Source organism: Gadus morhua, chromosome 10 (assembly GCF_902167405.1).
Source record: "Gadus morhua chromosome 10, gadMor3.0, whole genome shotgun sequence".
NCBI lineage: Eukaryota > Metazoa > Chordata > Actinopteri > Gadiformes > Gadidae > Gadus > Gadus morhua.
The window spans coordinates 10,387,823-10,407,163 of record NC_044057.1 but is presented as its reverse complement, the minus strand read 5'-3'; the positions used below and the strand labels follow the sequence as shown (position 1 = coordinate 10,407,163).

At 41.3% G+C, this 19,341-nt stretch overlaps 3 protein-coding genes across 6 annotated transcripts in view; 1 reads left to right on the top strand and 2 right to left on the bottom strand.

The window, feature by feature from the left end:
- The window catches only part of abhd18 (abhydrolase domain containing 18), a 182,447-nt gene extending 168,225 nt beyond the window's left edge, over positions 1-14,222 (bottom strand). The window contains exons 1-2 of one of the 4 annotated variants that reach the window (XM_030369227.1): positions 14,093-14,222; positions 12,439-12,547 (exon numbers count right to left, since the gene is read on the bottom strand). In XM_030369227.1, coding sequence (XP_030225087.1) covers positions 12,439-12,530 — 92 coding nt within the window. In that variant the 5' untranslated portion in view covers positions 12,531-12,547; positions 14,093-14,222. Of the gene's footprint in view, positions 1-12,438; positions 12,548-13,709; positions 14,020-14,092 lie in introns of those variants that run through there. The other 3 variants (XM_030369226.1, XM_030369228.1, XM_030369225.1) reach the window with 3 other exon arrangements.
- Positions 14,223-14,295: 73 nt separating this feature from the next.
- Positions 14,296-17,805, top strand: igbp1 (immunoglobulin (CD79A) binding protein 1). The gene is made up of 3 exons (XM_030369230.1): positions 14,296-14,791; positions 16,952-17,284; positions 17,365-17,805. The coding sequence occupies exons 1-3, from the start codon at positions 14,318-14,320 to the stop codon at positions 17,626-17,628; spliced, it is 1,071 nt and encodes a 356-aa protein (XP_030225090.1). The 5' UTR covers positions 14,296-14,317; the 3' UTR covers positions 17,629-17,805.
- A 134-nt stretch (positions 17,806-17,939) lies between these two features.
- rnf103 (ring finger protein 103) overlaps positions 17,940-19,341 on the bottom strand; it is a 47,307-nt gene continuing 45,905 nt past the window's right edge. Inside the window, exon 7 of the mRNA XM_030369224.1 lies at positions 17,940-19,074. Within this exon, the coding sequence (XP_030225084.1) occupies positions 18,073-19,074 (1,002 nt within the window). The 3' untranslated portion in view covers positions 17,940-18,072. The remainder of the gene's footprint in view (positions 19,075-19,341) is intronic.

Below are 19,341 nucleotides of genomic sequence, written 5' to 3'. Positions count from 1 at the left end.
GTAACTATGTTACTATTTCCACCCAGAATAAAGAAAGATGTCGGCCGTATGCTTCTGTGCAAGCATTACTACTCTCTGCCAGTGACGTCGGGTCAAGCTCCACGCTGATTTGTTCCATTAGTAGATGGAACAAGGAGGTGTCCGATAGGCGGAGATGATCAGCGGGTGTGGCCGCCAGCGAAGCTGTGCATGGTGGGAGTTGTTGTCTTTAATCCACAAGCGCCAAAAAGTCACTTTCTGCCTTTTCTCGGTCAAGACGGCACCAAATTAGAATTTTATTTTATTATTCGACTTCATATAGGACCCAATTTCAATACATATTCATGCCTCCACCGGTGAAATGCTCCTTTAAAGATACTCTTAAATGTTATTTTTTACACTGGCAGTCAATGGGCACAGGCAGGGCCATCAGCCGATTCTCGGACACAATTTTTTTTATTTTCACATTTTTTAAATGTTGTGCATGCATACATTGTGTTTAGGGATGTAAAGGTTACCGGTGTAACGGTAAACCCTGATAAAAATGTTGTCGATAACAATTACCATTACCTTCCCAGCGCTTAATCCGAGTCTCCTGAAGTTGCCACGCAGGCGCACTGTGTAACCTACAACATGTTTTTAATTTTCGATTCAGTTGGGATAATGGTGCAAGGAGGAGACGACAGCCTTCTAATAGGGATGTGCATTTCTGGCAAAAATACTATTCAATATTCGCTGAGAAGTATTCGAATAATATTCGAAAATCGGTCAATCAAGAACCCCAGACGCACGCACGCACGCACCTCGGATACACGCACACTAGGGATGGGCTAAATTATTCTTTTCCGGGAATCAGTTCTTTCAGTCCAGTTCACTATAACGATTCGTTTGTTTGATTCGTTCGTTTTGATTCGTTCGCTACGTCAGATTACGTCATTTGACAGGGAATCTCACATGTGTCTACCGCCCCCCCCCGCGAGACGGCCCTGAGCATAATTTAAACGACTTCTAGGCTCTACCCTCCGTGAAAATCCACAAGATATAGTATTTTTTAGGGATCGACCGATTATCGGCCGGGCCGATTATCTGCGCCGATATTCGGCATTTTGACGCATATCGGCATCTGCCTTTTTTTTTTATCCGACGGCCGATAAGAGATCAATTTAAAACGGGGTTATTTTGGCTCTGATGCAGCCGCGCCTCTCTGTCTGCTGTCACTACGCTGTCTCCAGCATTGTCCAACCCACAGCACCATCTGATTGGTTACACGCAGAGCCACGACGGACAAAAACAGCTCAAACTAAGTGTTTTGGCTATAAAACTGCAATGGTATAAACAACAAAAATGAAATAGTAAAAATACTATAAATAATTATGTACAAATAAACAAACCACACACGAGCGCGCAAATCAACCACTTGCTTCACACTCGCACTCTGGGGAAGAGCCTGCTAGTTTACGCACACCCCTTGCGCATTTGTTTTCTCAACCACACTTGCGACGGTGTTTGACATGCTGGATATCCCCGAATCACGACTCACTACAATGGGTGCCCGGTCATTCAGCTGTTCAGCACCCAGGCTCTGGAACTCCCTCCCCCCACACATAAATCAGACACCATTACAACCTTCAAGTCACAACTCAAAACTCACCTGTTCAAACTCGCACACAACGTCTAACTGATCACTGTTTTGATTGTTTGTTTGTTTTGTTTTGTCTTGTTTTTTTTTTGTTTGTTTTTTTATTTATTATGTTTATTTATTTATTTATTTATTTTTTCCACAATGTCTTGTTTTTTAAACGATTTATGATGACTATATGCTCTGTAAGGTGACCTTGGGTGTCTTGAAAGGCGCCTCTAAATTAAATGTATTATTATTATTATATCGTCAGAAAGGTATTTTCATTGGCTATTAGGGTATCTAAGGCCCGTCCCCGACGCTTGCTGTCTGCTGGTGTAGCTGTCAATCAAAGTATACATGCCCTGTTTTGATAGTGATCGCCTCATTGGCTTGTAAGGCTTGTAAACAAGGACGTATTGATCTTACAGACATGTGTGAGGGCTCTATGTCACCGTGAGACCCTGGCGAACACAGTGGATTCCATGAATCAGATGACAATAGCGGAATTCAAACCCTTAATCGCAGTTTTCCACAAAAAAACATTGCAGCGTTTTGGTTTTCTATTTTTCGGCTGCTTTGTATAAGATGACATGTGCATATACACAATGTAATTAGACTAAAATAATATTGATATTCGATTTCTGTGGACTCTTATGAACATTTCAAGACCCAACATGAAGTATCAACTCATTGCTAAGGATATCCACAACGACGATAAAGTTAGAATGGACCAAGGGAGGAGGAGGGTGAGGGGGGCTATTTTGACCTAAGACACTAGGATATTTTTGATCTATATTCGCTAAACATAGTTATTCCACCGAATGGTTGACATTGGATGACATTAGGGATGTCCCGATCCGATATTGATATCGGAAATCAGTCCGATATCAGCCAAAAAAGTGAATATCGGATTTTATCGGACTGAATCTAAAAACTCCGATATAAGCGCTCCGATATAAGCTGTTCATTTGCCGCTCCAGGACTTCTATAATAGGTGACTCTGGTTTGATCACACTCCAACACAGTAGGTGGTAATGCCCCTTAATTAACGTTGGTGCCGGCCGCGGAAGAAGAGCGTCTTTGATCCAGCATGCACAGCCCACGTGATCACAACAACGTGTGTGCCTGCAGCAAGGTGTAGTGATGTCGGCTGTGTGGAAGTATTTTACCGTAAACTCGGACAAAAACGTTGCAGCTAAATGCAACATTTGTCAGGCGCAAGTGTCCCGTGGAGGGACAGAACCGGGAAGGTTCAATACAAGCAACCTCATCGCACATTTGAAAAAACACCACAAAAAAGAACATGAGGATTTTCGCGAGAGCAGCAAGGCGAAGCAACAAGCCTCTGGCTCGCTTCAGCAACCCACGCTGGCCGAAAGCTTTGCAAGACGTGACAAACTACCACGGGACAGCAAAAAGGCAATGGCCATAACAGAAAAGATAGCCCAGTTTATTGTGCTTGATGACAAGCCCCTGTCGGTGGTGAGTAATGTCAGGTTTAAACGCTTAATGGAGCACCTCGAACCTCTCTACATTATTCCTAGCCGCCACTACATTGTAGACAAAACTATACCCCGGATGCACGAAGAGGTTAAAAAGTGTATTGCCGCACACGTGGAGAAGGCAAATGCTATAAGCTTCACCACCGACATCTGGAGCTCAGACCATCGTCCGCTGTCTCTGTTGAGCCTGACTGCGCACTGGGTGGACACTGACTTCACACTGCAGAGAGCAGTGTTACATGCACGTGAATTCAGGGGATCGCACACAGCTGATGCAATCACGCACGCCATGGAGGAGATGCTGCATGACTGGAAGATTGAGAAAAATAAGGTCCATGAAAAAAGTGGACTGCAGAAAGTGGAGAAGGAGGAGGAGGAGTAGTAAGGGTAGTCAGCACTGACTGATTATTTGTTTTATGTTCTTGTTATTAGAGTGATATGTTTATTGTGTTTACACTCTATTCTTCAGTGAAGACTACTACATTGTTTTGGGCACAGTCAGTCAGTGAAACTGGAGCTGTGTGAACTCTTAACTTAGAGCAGTTGGACAGTGGACAATATTGTGTTGTTTTTGTTGTTTTTGTCCCTGCCCACAGTTGTTTCCATCATATGCTGACAGTAGAAAAATAACTGAAGTGAACTTGAATTGTTTGCACTTTAAAATTTAATTTATTCTATTCAATTGTATAATGATGTTGGTAACCAGTGGTTATTTTGCACTTTAAATATAACATTTTGTTTTTATTGGATTTGTTGAGGTAATACTCTTATGTTGAAGGTTAAAATTTATGTAACCAATTGGTTAATAATAAATGGGTCAGTTTTTCCTATACCTACTGTTGCTGACTATTGTTTTCTGTTATATCACTACAACATCAGTAACAGTAACATCACTTTATCAAGCCTTTTCTAACATTCCACACAACAAAATAAGGAATAAATATATGCATGATTTGTGCCTATATCGTATCGTATTGATATCGGTATCGGCCAATACTCAAGGCTACAATATCGGTAACGTATCGGAAGTGAAAAAGTTGTATCGGGACATCCCTAGATGACATTCCTGAGATTCTAACCTTTCAAACGGTGTATGACATCACTATATCACTCAACTGAATGATGCCGAAAATTGACCCAGCATGTTGGGGGGAAGGGGTGGTGTAACTAAAACTTGTCCGCCGGCGGGATTTGACGATTAAGTGGTTAAAGGCATTTAAATGAAGTGTTGGAGTTCGTATTATCCAAAAGTTTCACGCCAATATTTTCCCTTTTTCTGTAAATTAATATCGGCTCCAAATATCGGGTATCGGCCCCCTTGACTACTAATAATCGGTATCGGCCCTGAAAAAAACATATCGGTCTATCTGTAGTATTTTGTATAGCCAAACGTCCCACCAATATTTATACCACTTGCTTACTCTCTATATGTCATTCATGGTTTTATATTTCTATTTTTTTTTACTTTATATTTAATTCTTCATTATTCAGGCATTACAGAACTTCATGGTCATAAATAAAAAATACGAACTGGAGTTTAATTTCTTGTTTGTTCTTTGTTCTTGAATTGACAAAGAATGGAGCAAAGACTCCTGGGATTGGGAAATGCCTTTATCCAATAAACAGATGGAGGTCAAGTCTATTTTCGGAAATGTAGGGGGATATATGAGTGGCCCCACATCGAATGGCATGACCCAAGACACGTTAGACAGAGAAAGCGCGCAAATTCGACGGTAACACCATGTCATTTGTTTACCCAGGCGCCATGGCAACACCATTGCTACCTCTCATTGGCTGAATCTTTGAGAACGTTGTAGACTCAATCAATATAAGGTCACGGGGAGACGAAGCTCTGTTCGTTTGTATATTTTATTTACGTGACCATATTTTTGTTTTATGTTAAAAAAAAAAGAATCAAAGAACCAGTTCTCTTGTTTTGGGGAACCAGTTCTTGTCGTTCACCTTCGGGATTTGTTCGTTGTGAACGAATCGGTTGCAACCGACTCATCCCTAACGCACACACAATGACACAGGGAGAGGCTTTTATGATTTGTATGAAATCAATCAGTTTATTTCACCAACAGCGCCATCATCATTCAACATCAAAATTATTTCAACGTGGGCTTAGGCAGATAGGCCTACATGCGCCAAAAACAGATCGGTATTTATTTATTTATTTTACTGAACACAGCCTGCATGACGGTGAACTAGACACGTCAAAAGAATTCGTTCACACGGTGTGTCTTTTAACAATTTATTTGTTACCAGCATTCGTAGTGTTGATCAGCAGAGAAATAGTCTTAATAAGTTACCGGGCACTTACGGAGTGATACGATAGAAAAAAATAATCAACTTTAAGTAAGGGATAATGTATAGAACGCCGGCCATTATCGGCGAACAGGACACCGACGTGCAGCAGAAGTGTCTTGCTTCGCCCTGAAGGGCAGTCCCTCCAGGATTTTGCGGGCCTTCTTTGAGATTGTTGCGGCCTAAAATGCCTGATGTTGCGTGAACTTTTCAAAAAAGTTGCAAGGAAAGTTGCGATTTCCCTAATGTTATTACTGCAATTTTCCCCGAGTAATTTGTTAAATATTAAGTTAATGCTGAAAAAACATTAATTAAAAGAACAAAAACACTGAGAAATGGTCCTATGAATAATTGATTCTTGATTCTTTCCGCTCTGGCATTTGACTTGGATGCAACAGCCTGTGTCATAGTGATCTGCTCGTCGTCTGACGTCCTGCCTGCAGTTCTGTAGTTATGTTTCGCGGTGGCAAAACGCTTGTGTTCCACCACAATATTGCATGCAGTGCAAAATAATTTTCCCCCGCTTTCATGTAGAATACCAGGATACTGCTTTTACAATTTACAATTAGGGCAATTAGCAGGCGCTTTCATCCAAAGTGACTTACATCGTTTAATACACACATTGACACACCGGCGGCAGAGTCAACCATGCAAGGCGACAGCCTTGCACTGGAGCAGTTTGCATGGTCACGTCAGGAGCAGTTAGGGTTAAGTGTCTTGCTCAGGGACACATCAACATTCAGCTAGGAGGAGCTCAGGATTGAACTAGCAACCTTTCGGTTGCAAGACAACTGCTCTACCTCCTGAGCTAAGCCGACCCCTTTTCGCAATCTTTCCCAGTTATTTTGGTCTGCAAGTGTGAAACGTTGGACGCGCACATGCTGCATGAATGCTTGAATCACTTGAAGTAGTAAACACGGAAGTAAGGCAGAAGGTAGTTTGTCCACATCAGTACAAGACGATGCCACTGATTGGTCAAATTTGTGGGATAGTTGCAGTGGTTGGTTAAAATTGCGACACCGCACTCAATTTGCGGTGATTGGTGTATGTTGCGTTGAAGTTTCAAATCACAACATCGCGAAATCCTGGAAAGTCTGGAAGGGGCTTATTTTTGATAATGACCGGCGACGTTCTATCCCACCTATCCCACACAGCTACTTGCCAAAACGAAAAAATTACTTCACATGGTGTGTCTTCTTACAATTTATTTGTTACCAGCATTCGTAGTGTTGATCAGCAGAGAAATAGTCCGCCAAAGACGTTGACGCCGCATAGCAACCGAAGACGCTGGGGTTGACAAGTTAGCGGACTACTTGCGGAGTGATACCAAAGACGTCATTAGAGGCAAAAAGTCCTTTGTTTTCCTTGACAGCGGTCAATTATACTTAGCAACGGTGAATTATCAAATATAATTCACCGCCGGAAGTTGTAAAGAGCCCATGCAAGTGAACAGAGCGTTCCACGGCATTGAGAAGACCCGCGTAATAAATAATGATAGTCACATTCATTATTCGATATTCTACGTGACTTCGATATTCAACGATCGTTGCCCATCCCTACCTTCTAAGAGGACTAAGTATGAAGTATGGGCATATTTTGGGTATTTAAAAATACAGACATAATACAGAAAACTGGGATAATTTTGGTCTCAATAACCGTGAGGTTAAATTTTCATTCCATTACATCCCTAATTGTGTTCTCCATTTAAATGCCCACTATGCAACTTTTTTAGCCAAAATTACATTAAGTATGCAGGTTGAGAGTTATGCTGATGGTTCTGCATCCATTTCTGGGTCGATTGGTGGGTGTGTCATTTACCCATGTCGCCTCTCCAGTGAAAAAGCGCATATGCAACTTGATCTGTTCAGACCGAGCCAATCCGGATGTGACGCAGCGGAAGTATCCTCGGAAATGTAGTCAGATTGTAGTTTCGAAAATGCTTTACGGCACAGACACACACCCAAACATGGCACCGGCTAGATATAAACAGCCAGTTGCGAGGCAATTGTTGCATTCATCATGGATCAATCGACTGATAAGGGACCCAAGAGGCGACTGTCGGTGGAACAAAAGAAGAATGGACCAGAAAAGAGATCAGACACGAGTGAAAGGGGAACTATGGCAAGGCAAGGCAAGGCAAGGCAACTTTATTTATATAGCACTTTTCATACACAAGGCAGACTCAAAGTGCTTCACATATAAACATTGTCATACAATAAAATAAAATAATAGATAAGTAAAAGAAAAACATATGCAAAGAAATGGGTAAAATAGAAAAAGGCATTTTAGTATTAAAATAGAAAATAAAGGCAAAGTTAAAAAAGCTTTTTAGAAAGTGCAATGTATTTAAGATTTTAGCAGAAAGCTATAGCAAACATAAAAGTCTTCAGTCTTGTTTTAAAGGTGCTCAGAGTTGGGGCAAGTCTTAAATCCTCTGGGAGTTTATTCCAGCTATTTGTTGCATAGTAACTAAATCCTGCTTTCCCATGTTTTGTGTTTACTCTGGGGATAATTAACAGATTGGTCTCAGAGGATCTTAGTGGTCTAGAAGGCTGATGTAGTGTAAGCATATCAGTTAAATATTTTGGGCCTAAACCATGTAGGGATTTATAGGTTAGCAACATGATTTTAAAATCAATTCTCTGACCTACAGGAAGCCAATGTAACGATTTCAGAATTGGTGTAATATGATCAAATTTTTTGGTCTTTGTTAGAACTCTAGCAGCAGCATTCTGAACAAGCTGAAGCTTCCTCCGAGTTTGTTTTGGGAGACCTGTGAGGAGACCATTGCAGTAATCAAGCTTACTAGTGATAAAGGCATGTACAAGTTTTTGTAAGTCTTCGGTGGACATGAGCCCTCTAAGTCTTGCTAAAATTTTAAGGTGATAATATGCCGATTTTGTAACTGATTTGATGTGACTGTCAAAATGTAAATCTGAATCCATGATAACCCCTAGATTTCTGGCTTTGATTGAGGTTTTCAGGGACAGAGAGTGAAGGTGTTGGGTTACTTTAAGCCTTTCCGTTTTAGAACCAAATACAATTATCTCTGTTTTGTCCTCATTTAGTTGAAGGAAATTTCGGCACATCCATTCCTTCACTTGCTCAATGCACTGGCACAGCAGATCTATGGGCCGATAGTCATTTGGTGATAGCGATACATAGATTTGCGTGTCATCAGCATAGCAATGATGGTCAATATTGTTATTTTGCATGATTTGCCCTAGTGCGAGCATGTAGATGTTGAATAAAGAGGGTCCTAAGATCGAACCTTGTGGGACTCCACATGTCACGTTGGTTGATTCTGATACAAAGTCGCCAATGGAAACAAAGTAGTTCCTATTTTGTAGGTAGGACCTGAACCAATTTAAGACAGTGCCTGAAAGCCCCACCCAGTTTTCTAACCTTTCCAGAAGTAATGTATGGTCTACAGTGTCGAATGCAGCACTGAGGTCAAGTAGCATTAGTATTGAGGTTTTGCCAGAGTCTGTGTTAAGACGGATGTCGTTTACAACTTTAATAAGGGCGGTCTCAGTGCTGTGCAGGGGTCGAAATCCTGATTGGAAGGTGTCATAGCAACCAGTTGATGCCAGGAAGTGATTTAGTTGCTGGAGGACAACTTTCTCAATGATTTTACTTATGAAGGGTAGATTTGATATTGGTCTGTAGTTGTTAATAATAGAGGCATCTAGGCTCCGCTTTTTTAAAAGGGGTTTAATAACTGCAGTTTTCAAAGCTTTTGGGAACTTGCCTGACTGGAGAGAGTTGTTAACTATCTGCAATATGTCTACTGCTAGGCAGTCGAAAACATTCTTAAAGAGGTTGGTAGGTATAGTATCAAGGCAACAGGTGGATGGCTTTAGTTGTGTCACAGTTTCCACAAGATTTTGAGAGTCTATAACATTAAAGCATGCCATCCTTGCCACGTAATTTTTGCCTGAACAGGGTGGTAGTCCAACATTTTTGTTTGACGTGGAGATATTGATGGCGCGTCTGATACCTTCAATTTTATCAATATAAAAAGCTGCAAACTCATTGCATTTCTGCGTGGAATGGAGATCAGGTGGAATTTCTGTTGGGGGGTTGGTCAGTCTGTCAACAGTTGCAAATAGGGTTTTTGCATTATTAGTGTTGGTTTTAATGATATTGGAGAAAAATGTTTCTCTAGCATTTTTTAAGTCTAAATTGTAGGCACAGAGGCTCTCTTTATAGATATAATGCTGAATATGAAGTTTTGTTTTACGCCAGATGCGTTCAACCTTCCTGCATTCCTTTTTCTGTGCTGTTACAGAAGCAGCTTTTCTCCAGGGTGCCTTTTGCTTTCCAGAAATCGTTTTAACCTTATAAGGTGCAATGACATCTATGACTTTCAAAATTTTCAAATTAAAGTTTTCTACAAGATCATCAGCAGAACATGGGTTTAGAGGTGGTAGCAAGGAGATGGCCTTTTTAAAAAGTACATTAGAATCTTCATTGATATACCGTTTTTTGACAGTGTTTGATTTTGTCTGTATGTCGGGAATAAAAGATATGTTAAAGAAAACACAAAAGTGGTCAGACAAGGAAGGATCAGTCACAGAGAGATCAGAAACATTGAGGCCCTTTGTGATAACCAGGTCTAGAGTGTGCCCCTTACAATGAGTAGCATCTTTCACATGTTGAGACAGTTCAAATGTGTCCAAAATGGTAAAAAGTTTTTTTGCACACTTTGCAAACTATGCAACTTTTTTGGCTTGATTTACCTTAATATAACAGGCTAGGAGTCATTGCGATGGTTCCATTATACATTTTTGTTCGATTGTTCGTTGTTTCAACTCCCCCTTGCGCATCTTGGCGGAGAAAATGAATATGTTTCTGCCGGCGAACCGCCGCCCACTCTCGCGGGAGTCTCGGGTCTCGCAAAGTAACAAATTGCTTTGCGGCACAGACCCCGAAACACGGAACCGGCTCGATATAAACACAAGTAACTAAGGGATTGTTACATTCATCATAGATCAGCCGACTAAAAAGAGACAGAGAAACCCAATGTCGGAGGAACAGAAGAAGAGAAAAGGGAGACTGACCGACAGAGAGGCCAGACACGAGTAAACGTTGGGCAAGCTTTTCAGGAATAGCGTGAACTGAAAGAAAAAGAAGACTTCAAATCAGACTCCGACTTGGCCGTGATGCTTTTGAAATTGAAAGTACCCTTGGGTGAACTTTGTCCTCATGGTATTCTTGATGTTGATAGTCTCTGTACAAATGTGTTTGCTCAACCATTTTGTTGTGAGCCCTGTAAAAATTGTTTGCTCAACCGTTTTGTTGTGAGCCCTGTATGTTTCTAGCTTGCTTGGTTGCAACCATATAAACACCTTTGTTTCCATCGGTGTTTTGCTGTTCGTCTGTCTCGTCCCCCAGATACAGACTGAATTCCCGAATCCAGGTTCTTGTTTATTTCGATTATTATGTTGGCCAACACTCTCACACTGATTGTTCTGTTCAACCTAAGATAAAACAATTATAATCTAAGATATAAATTCTCCCCGTCAACTATAAAAAGGATGGCTTTATGTTTATTGCAATACAAATACACAATTTTAAAAATGTATAACCTTGCCTACACTTTATGAACATTTACTTCGGACATGGCTCCACGCATTCGCCGGCTTCTTTGAAAACAAATGCACATGGCTCGCGTAGAAGTGCATGGGGAAGGGTCGTCAACGAGTTGTTACGACAGTGTTGTAAAATATCTACTACGAAGCTGTAGGGGGCGCTGTGTAGAGAAATGTGCGTGCCAAAACCAAGAAAACAGCGAAGAAATTCCCAAAGTTGCATAGTAGTGGTGAAACGGATCAGTGTGTCCACGGTTCGGTTCAGATAACCGTTTTGGGCCTCGGTTTCGGACACGGTTCGGATTAGGATCATGTCCGTGATAGTAAAAAGGCAGACTTTTTTTTGACGGAGGGTTTGGGGGAGAAACACAAAAATGAATGAGACCCACAGGCTATTTGCAATGTGTTAATTGACTGCAATCAGACAACTTGCAAGGCTTTTTTGTGCAATAAATGTTCCCCTAAATGCATTTGAAAACATGGTGCACTGAGTGTAACATGTAAGGGATAACGGCCGACGAGGCTTAGAACTCTGGCGACGAGTGCAGCATGAAGCCAGAGTTGCCTCTACCTGTCAATTATTTTCATCTAACCGGTCGACCTCGAAGGCCGTTATCCCGCTTATCACCCATTTGTATTTATCTCCCGTATATTTAGAATATAATTGTATCAATTACTTTCTTTAAATTAAGGAATCGTGCGCTTGAACTTCAGAAAACAACCTATTACAGCTACCGTTACACTGGAGAGTTACAGTAAAATAGCCCCTTACGGTCAAGTGTGCCTTTCCAATTTCCTCTTCTGTCAAACTTGTGTATCTCCCCTTGTCAGTCTCATTAAATTTTCCATTTCCATTTATAAATTGTCATGGACCGCTTAAAGTTTAAAGCCCAGTTTGTTTTGAACGCTGACAGGCTGAAGGGAGGGGCGGGAAAAGTCTCATTGGCTCGGGCAGCACTGGAGAGAATGCATTCCGCTGGGTCCTAAACACCCTTTTGTATCGGACGTAGGCTACAGTAGGCAAAATACGCTACATAAGGCAATGCCTTCATGAAACCGAAATCCGCGGATCTCCAGAATGCTCCGAACTGTGTTAAACGAACCGAACGGATTCGGATACAATTCGAATCCGCTGCAGGCCTATTGCATAGTGGGCCTTTAAAGTCCCTTCAAATTCCTTCACTTGATTTAAGCCATTCAAAATTATTGTTATGGTATAATTCAGACATACTGAAATTATCATAATGCCTAATTTACCAGCACAGTAATGGACGATATGTAGAAGGTCAGAAACCTTACCCAAGTAGCTTATAAAATTCAGAATAAAGTTATTTTGCATGTTATAAGTTATATATATACACCTATACGTGATCTTATCCATGCACCTACTACACAACAAACATGCATATTCTTTCTATCTTCCTCTTTAATGTACCTCTTAAAATCTTCAGGTTTTCCCCAGCCCTGTATGAAAAGCTTGGTGAGTAGAAGCCGTCTGTAAAGGACGTCCAATCGACTGACAGCCATGGGCAACCAACTAGAATCTATATTATGAAAGAAACATAAATGTCAACATTTAGAAGTAATCAAATCAATCAACAAATCAAAATGGATGAGCAATTCAGTGCAATGAGCAGTTAACTGAACATATCAATTCAGTCAAAAATTGTCAGTTGAAACAGAGACTGAGTGGGGGATCCCACTCTCATCTTATCCTATGGTGCTACATTCTGAAGGAAAAGGTGTGCACACCGAAAAACATTACCCTTTAACGCTGGGGCAATCTGGGCAATCATTCTTGCCCAGATCGGGAAGACCTTCCGTTAATTTGCTCCCAAACCCCTTTTCCGTGTGTTTATTGTCGCTGTATGGTGTATTGTGTGATCACTTCTGTGACCACAGTAGTTTATGACTGTTGACTACAGCAGTGTAGTCACCTCTGTGACCACAGTAGTTTATTAATGTTGACTACAGTAGTATAGTCACCTCTGTGACCACAGTTGTTTATTACTGTTGACTACAGCAATGTAGTCACCTCTGTGACCACAGTAGTTTATTACTTTTGACTACAGCAGTATAGTCGCTGTCGTCTGCAACAAATGGGTTTATTGCCCCCAACCAAGATCATCAAAAGTCTACATCAATCGGTCTCGATACCATACTGCTCCATTCCTTGAGCTCAATGAATACTGACTGGACCTGACGATGCAGTAGCCCCAGCTTAGGCTTGAGGAAAATAAACTGAACCATCTATCAACTTTGAGAATGGAGCCACCGAGTTGGAAACCCTCATAGTATTAGTAGAGTAACAGTAACTACAGTACTACTAACTACAGTAACAGTAACTACAGTTCTACTAACTACAGTAACAGTACAGAGTAACAGTAACTACAGTACTAATAACTACAATAACAGTGACTTCAGTACTACTAAATACAGTAACAGTAACTACAGTACTACAAACAACAGTAACAGCTAGTCTGAGTTCGGGAGCTGCAGGCAAAAACACGTTGGACGTTTGCGTCCTTGCATCCTCAAACTGGTTAACTGGACAATTAAACGAATATATTTCCAGCAAAACGACCCAAGATGACACAATGATGGTTAACCATTAAGCTACCAGTTATTTCCAGTTAATTCACAAAATGTTAACGCCAATAGTTTGCATGTAAAGGTACATGTGAAAACGTGCCTTTGATTAAGTACCTCACAAAACTGTGATGAAGTTGTCTTCTGCTTTGAACGACAGCAAACTACCTTAAAGTTACATTACCTTAAAGTTGGGAGTTCGAACGGAAAGGACGGAAGCCGGAAGAGGTTAACAGAAAATGGAATTCGATGCATTTCACAATTCATTTGCGGTGAAATAACAGTTGTCAGAATCCGATACATACGCAAGCAAACATATAGATTAGATCAAATGGGTACGACAGCAATGGAGTCGTAACAGAAACACATTACAGTTCAAAGTGCCTACTGGACAGTAGAAACCTTTAGCAACAGAGGGAGGTGTGAATATTATAGGGACTTCTGCTCCCCGGGCTACAATGGTACACTGGTTTTCTACATTAAGAATCTACCATACTCACTTAATTTGATTTTTTTAAAAAAGGATGAATGATGAAACCGTTTAGGTTATCTTGAGTAGATCTACTGAAATACAAAGGGTACAACCAAACTTTTTTTTATTTATTCTAGAGATTGACGGTAGATGGCAGCCGACCACTGACTTCTGTCTTTATATGTCGGACTTTCACCAGGAAGAAGAGAGACGTTACGTTGGTCCAAAGTATCGCGAGACTATCTGAACCTGGATGGAAGGCAAGATGGCTGACTCTGGCAGCATCCACCAAACGGATGAGGATAGCGACGCTAAACCGAACAAGTTGTCAGATTTATTAAATCGTGGATGGCAAATATTTGAAGAAGTAGACACCACAAATGAGCCGATTGGATCAAACCACATCCAAGTTAAAATTAAACGGGGGATAACGGCATTGGAAGATGTTACACGAATGGTGGCTGAGCTTCAACTGTTCAGTCGGAACGAGCTTCTAGAGGAAATGGCGACGGCCGACCTGCGGTACCTGCTGCTGCCCGCGCTGCTCGGCGGCCTCACGCTGCGGCTCACGGACCGGGACCGCCGCGCGCTCACCGTCACCGCGGCTCGGGAACACTTCCACGCGTTTCTTAGACGATGCAAAGAATACCATGTGTCAGACTTCAAGCTGCCCAAAGCCCAGCTGGAAACGGACGAAGAGTCCAGATGTGCACCATCTACAACCAAGGTAAATAGTCCGTACAGTCCAGACGTGCACCATCTACAACAAAGGTAAATAGTCCGTACAGTCCAGACGTGCACCATCTACAACAAAGGTAAATAGTCCGTACAGTCCAGATGTTCACTGTAAAACCAAGGTAAATAGCCAGTTTAGTCCCGATGTTCACTATCTTAGGCCTGGGCAATAAAATAAATTATCGTATTGTGATAGTCTTTTGATCAATATCAAGATAAAACATATTCAAAATATATTGAAAAGAAACTGGACCACCGAATCTAGCAGCTGGGTTTGTTACACAAACACGGTTCAATGCTTATTTACAAATTTGAGTGTTTTTCCTTATTGTATCGATATTGGAGTATTTATCATGAAGAACAGTTGGAGTTCATTAAGTGTTAAACGGAAGTGTTTAAATCCAGCATGGTAATTCCTAGTCTTTTTAGGTAATTACAATTATCAATAGTTATCGATATTGATCAATATGATCAAGTTATATCATGTCTTTCAGCAATATCGCCCAGGCCTACACTATTTACCACCAAGGCAAATAGTCAGTTTAGTCCCAGATGTTCACTATCTATCTACAACCAAGGTAAATAGTCATTTTAGTCCACCATGTCCGCTGCCGTTTATTTGTTATTAATTTGGACAAGGTGCATAGGAAACCCACAAGCTCTTTTCCCCAATGTCTCGGTTTATCGCTATCGTTTGTGTTTCGTTTAAAACGTTCTGCAGAATGAACGTATTGTAGGTAATTATTTCCGGTCATTATTACCACAATGTTATTTATTCAGTGCTGGGCGATGGACCAAAGCTCATCTCGATATTCTTTTCATTGAATGGCGACACACGATATTATAACGATATTTTGAACAAAACAGGTAAAGTGTGTAGTTTTAACTCCAGGCCACAAGTATTCACCATCAACCATTTATTTATTTTTTTTGCTCAACAAAGCACAGCTGTGCTTTAACAAGATATGTAAGGGATAATGTGTAGAACGCCATTATCGGGGAAAATAGGCTTATTTTCGATAATGACTGGCGACGTTCGTATACATTATCCCGCTTATTACACGGCTCCTTGCCTAAACGAAATAATAGCTTCATAATGTGTCTTTTACAATTAATTTGTAACCAGCGTTCATCATTGATCAGCAGAGAAATAGTCAGCCAAAGACGTTGACGTCGCTTAGCAACCGAAGACGCTGGGGTTAAGAAGTTACCAACTTGTCCTTGAACTAGTCCTACCATAGATTGGTAGGACTACTTGCGGAGTGATACCAAAGACGTCATTAGAGAAAATTAGAGCTGTCAGTTAAACGCGTTATTAACGGCGTTAACGCAAACCAAATTTAACGGCGTTAAAAATTTTAACGCGCGATTAACGCAATTACTTTATAAAAAAAATAAATAAAAAAATCTTTTTTTTTTGGCTCAAAACAAAGAAGCAGTAGCCTACCTGCTATGTTCAAATGACATTTGTTCAAAGCAGTCGTTTAATTGCACTATAGGCTCTCTTTTTGTATCGTCCTGTTTTGATCAGTGTATATGCCAATGTTGTTATCAGTAAAAAATCATTTGCACAAGGCAAGCCGATGCACTTCACCATGTTGATAAGAGAATTAAAATGAGAATTATGGGACAAAAAAATCAAGGGATATTTAGCATAGAAAAAGAATTTGCGATTAATCGCGATTAATTAGAGTTAACTATGACATTAATGCGATTAATCACGATTAAATATTTTAATCGCTTGACAGCTCTAGAGAAAATAAATCCTTTGCTTTCCTTGACAGCCTCATCTTTAATATGAATGATTTTAGCTTGCGTGTGCCCATGCCCGCGATAAATCACACACAAGCTAAAATCATTCAAATTAATGAGCTTTATTTTTATCTGGCACTATTGGAGCACGTATATTCTCTGGCACTCCACCTCTGACTACGAGATGGTTAGTGTTACACCTTTCCTGCTGTTGGCAAGCTCCCAGACCGAGGAGCACAGGGGAGACGTTCCCTCCAGGGCCGATGATCTCTCGGGGGCAACACCCTCCACTTTGACTGTTCGGCTGCCCAATGAAAATCATTATCATTGTATTATAGGATTCATGTGATTGAGTGGCGATAACTATCAAATGATGTATAATTAATTATTAATTTCTTAGTCTCCAGCCTCCACCAACTCATCGGACCTCGTCGCCATGGCGGTGCAGAGACAAGCCAAGATTGAAAGATACAGACAGAAAAAAATGACAGAAGATAGATTGGTAGAAGTTAAAAAAGCTGTTGACAGTGCGATGGCTGATGAAGAAGTTGTCCGTGACTTCTATCTTCTCACGGTGAAGAAATGGATCAACATAGCTCTTGAGGAAATTGAAAGCATTGACTTGGAGCTGGAGATTTTAAAGAGAATGGACTTACCATCAGGACCCAGACAGTTTAAACATCCACAAAGGCCACCTATGAAACCTTTTGTTTTGACCAAAGATGCTGTACAGGTAAGACCATTGTCCAAGCATTTTTTTATGGCTCTTTTTACCCAAAAGAAAATTGCAAACCACACTTGTTTTTCCAACAGGCCCGGGTGTTTGGAGCTGGTTACCCCAGTCTGCCCACTATGAGCGTAGACGAATGGTATGAAGAGCACCAGAAACGGGGGATCCTTCCGGACCAAGGACTGCCCCAGAGGGAGGAGGAGGTGGAGGGTAAAGATCATGAGGATGAGATGAAGGAGAAACAGGTGGAGGAGGACGATGAGGAGGCCCTGGCTAAAGCCAGGAACTGGGATGACTGGAGAGACTCTCATAGAAGAGGTTATGGAAACCGCAAGAACATGGGCTGAACATCTCGTCTAGCTTTAAAGTCTCTGATCAACTTAAAAATGCATGAAAGCATTCAGTATATTTGATTGTCAATTTGTTTGTCCCAATTTTTTTACATATTGAAACCGAGCCATTATGTATCGCATGTGGAGTGTTTTATTATACTAACATCTTCCAATAAACCAATTACCTGTCAAGATGTCCATGGTTTGCCCGCTGATGCGGATACTAATCATACGCTCAAGTCAATTCTTAAGACTGGTTTATAGGGTCTATATAAGATGTATTATTGAAGCTGTATCGTTTGTAGGAATTCCCTACAAACAAAGAATCTGCTTAAATTGAAGTTTATTGATCAATAGAACTCTGGAATATAAAGATAGGAGAGATTAGACATTAGCAGATGAAGACAAACTACAACATTAGAATCAAAGTTAAGGAAATGATATCAAAATAAAGTCCATTTAGTCTTCAGCCACCGCTGTTTGAGTGGGAGGTTTCTTCTTGTAACTGGGCCAGCGGCAGACGGGGCAGCAGTGTCTGCTCCCCATCAACCACACCACGATGCACTGCTGATGGAAGGCATGTCCACAAGGCAGATGCATTAGCAACTCCTTGCAAGAAAAGTTCTCCAAACAAACCACACATTCTAAACAATGAATTGTGCCTGGGGGCCACATGGACCAGTCACACTGCTGGGGACAGAGGACTGTACCCGGCCCATCCTCATGGCCTCTGGATCCGGATGGTCCTTCTCTGCAACAAGTGAAATTACCATCGCAGCCACACTGACATGTGCTAGTGAGGTTACTGATTTGATCATTTGAATTATTTTGCAAGTTATTCAAACTATGATTCTCATCTGAGTTTCGACTCATTTGATTTGGTAAAGAATTTGAACATTTACTTGATCCGCCCTCCTCCGAGATATTAATTTGCCTTACGTCGTCTATTGGTATAAATTCCTGCTCTTCCCAAACTGTGACTGAATCAGTTTCCTCTGCACTTAACTCCTTACTGCTTTGTTGATGGATAGAATTGAAAATCCAAGTTGGTAAAGCTTTGATATAATCTGCATTCACAAGAGGGGGCAGCCAAAGCTCAGGGAATGCCATTCGTTGAACCAGAAAGTTGGGATCATCCCAATCTGACAGCTGGTCAACTGGAACCTGCTGGAGTGAGACCATCGGATGGAGCAGGCAAGAGGCGAACCAGTCCCACAGACTGGTCAGCCACTCCACATTGGTACTGCTTTCCCCTTCACTCACTGAAGGACAGCGCTTCTTCTCCACATAGTCGACTAGCAGGCCATGAACGAGGTACGTGGACAGAAAGAGGGCGGGGTGGGAGGAGTAGAAGATCCAGTCGGCTCTGATCAGGCTGGCCAATGACGTGGTGTCGATGTAGCGCAGCAGCTTCAGGCTATAGGGATAGAAACCATCCAGACATGGCAACTGCAGTAGAGCCTGGAATGAGGACAAAATGAGTCGGTACCTCAGCCACACAGCGGACCTTTAAAGGGTAATTCCGGTGAAAAATGGATTTGGGATATGTTTTTGTATGATAACGAGTTGAAACGTTCATTTTGGAGCACAAAAAACGCATAGACGCTGTCTTCAGTTAGCTGTTTTTAGCTGATTCTATCAAAACGCTATAAACTTGGAACGAAGGGGGCAGTGGTTATGGTAAAAACGAAATCGCTATTTTAAACCACTTAAAAGGCTAGAAGTAGC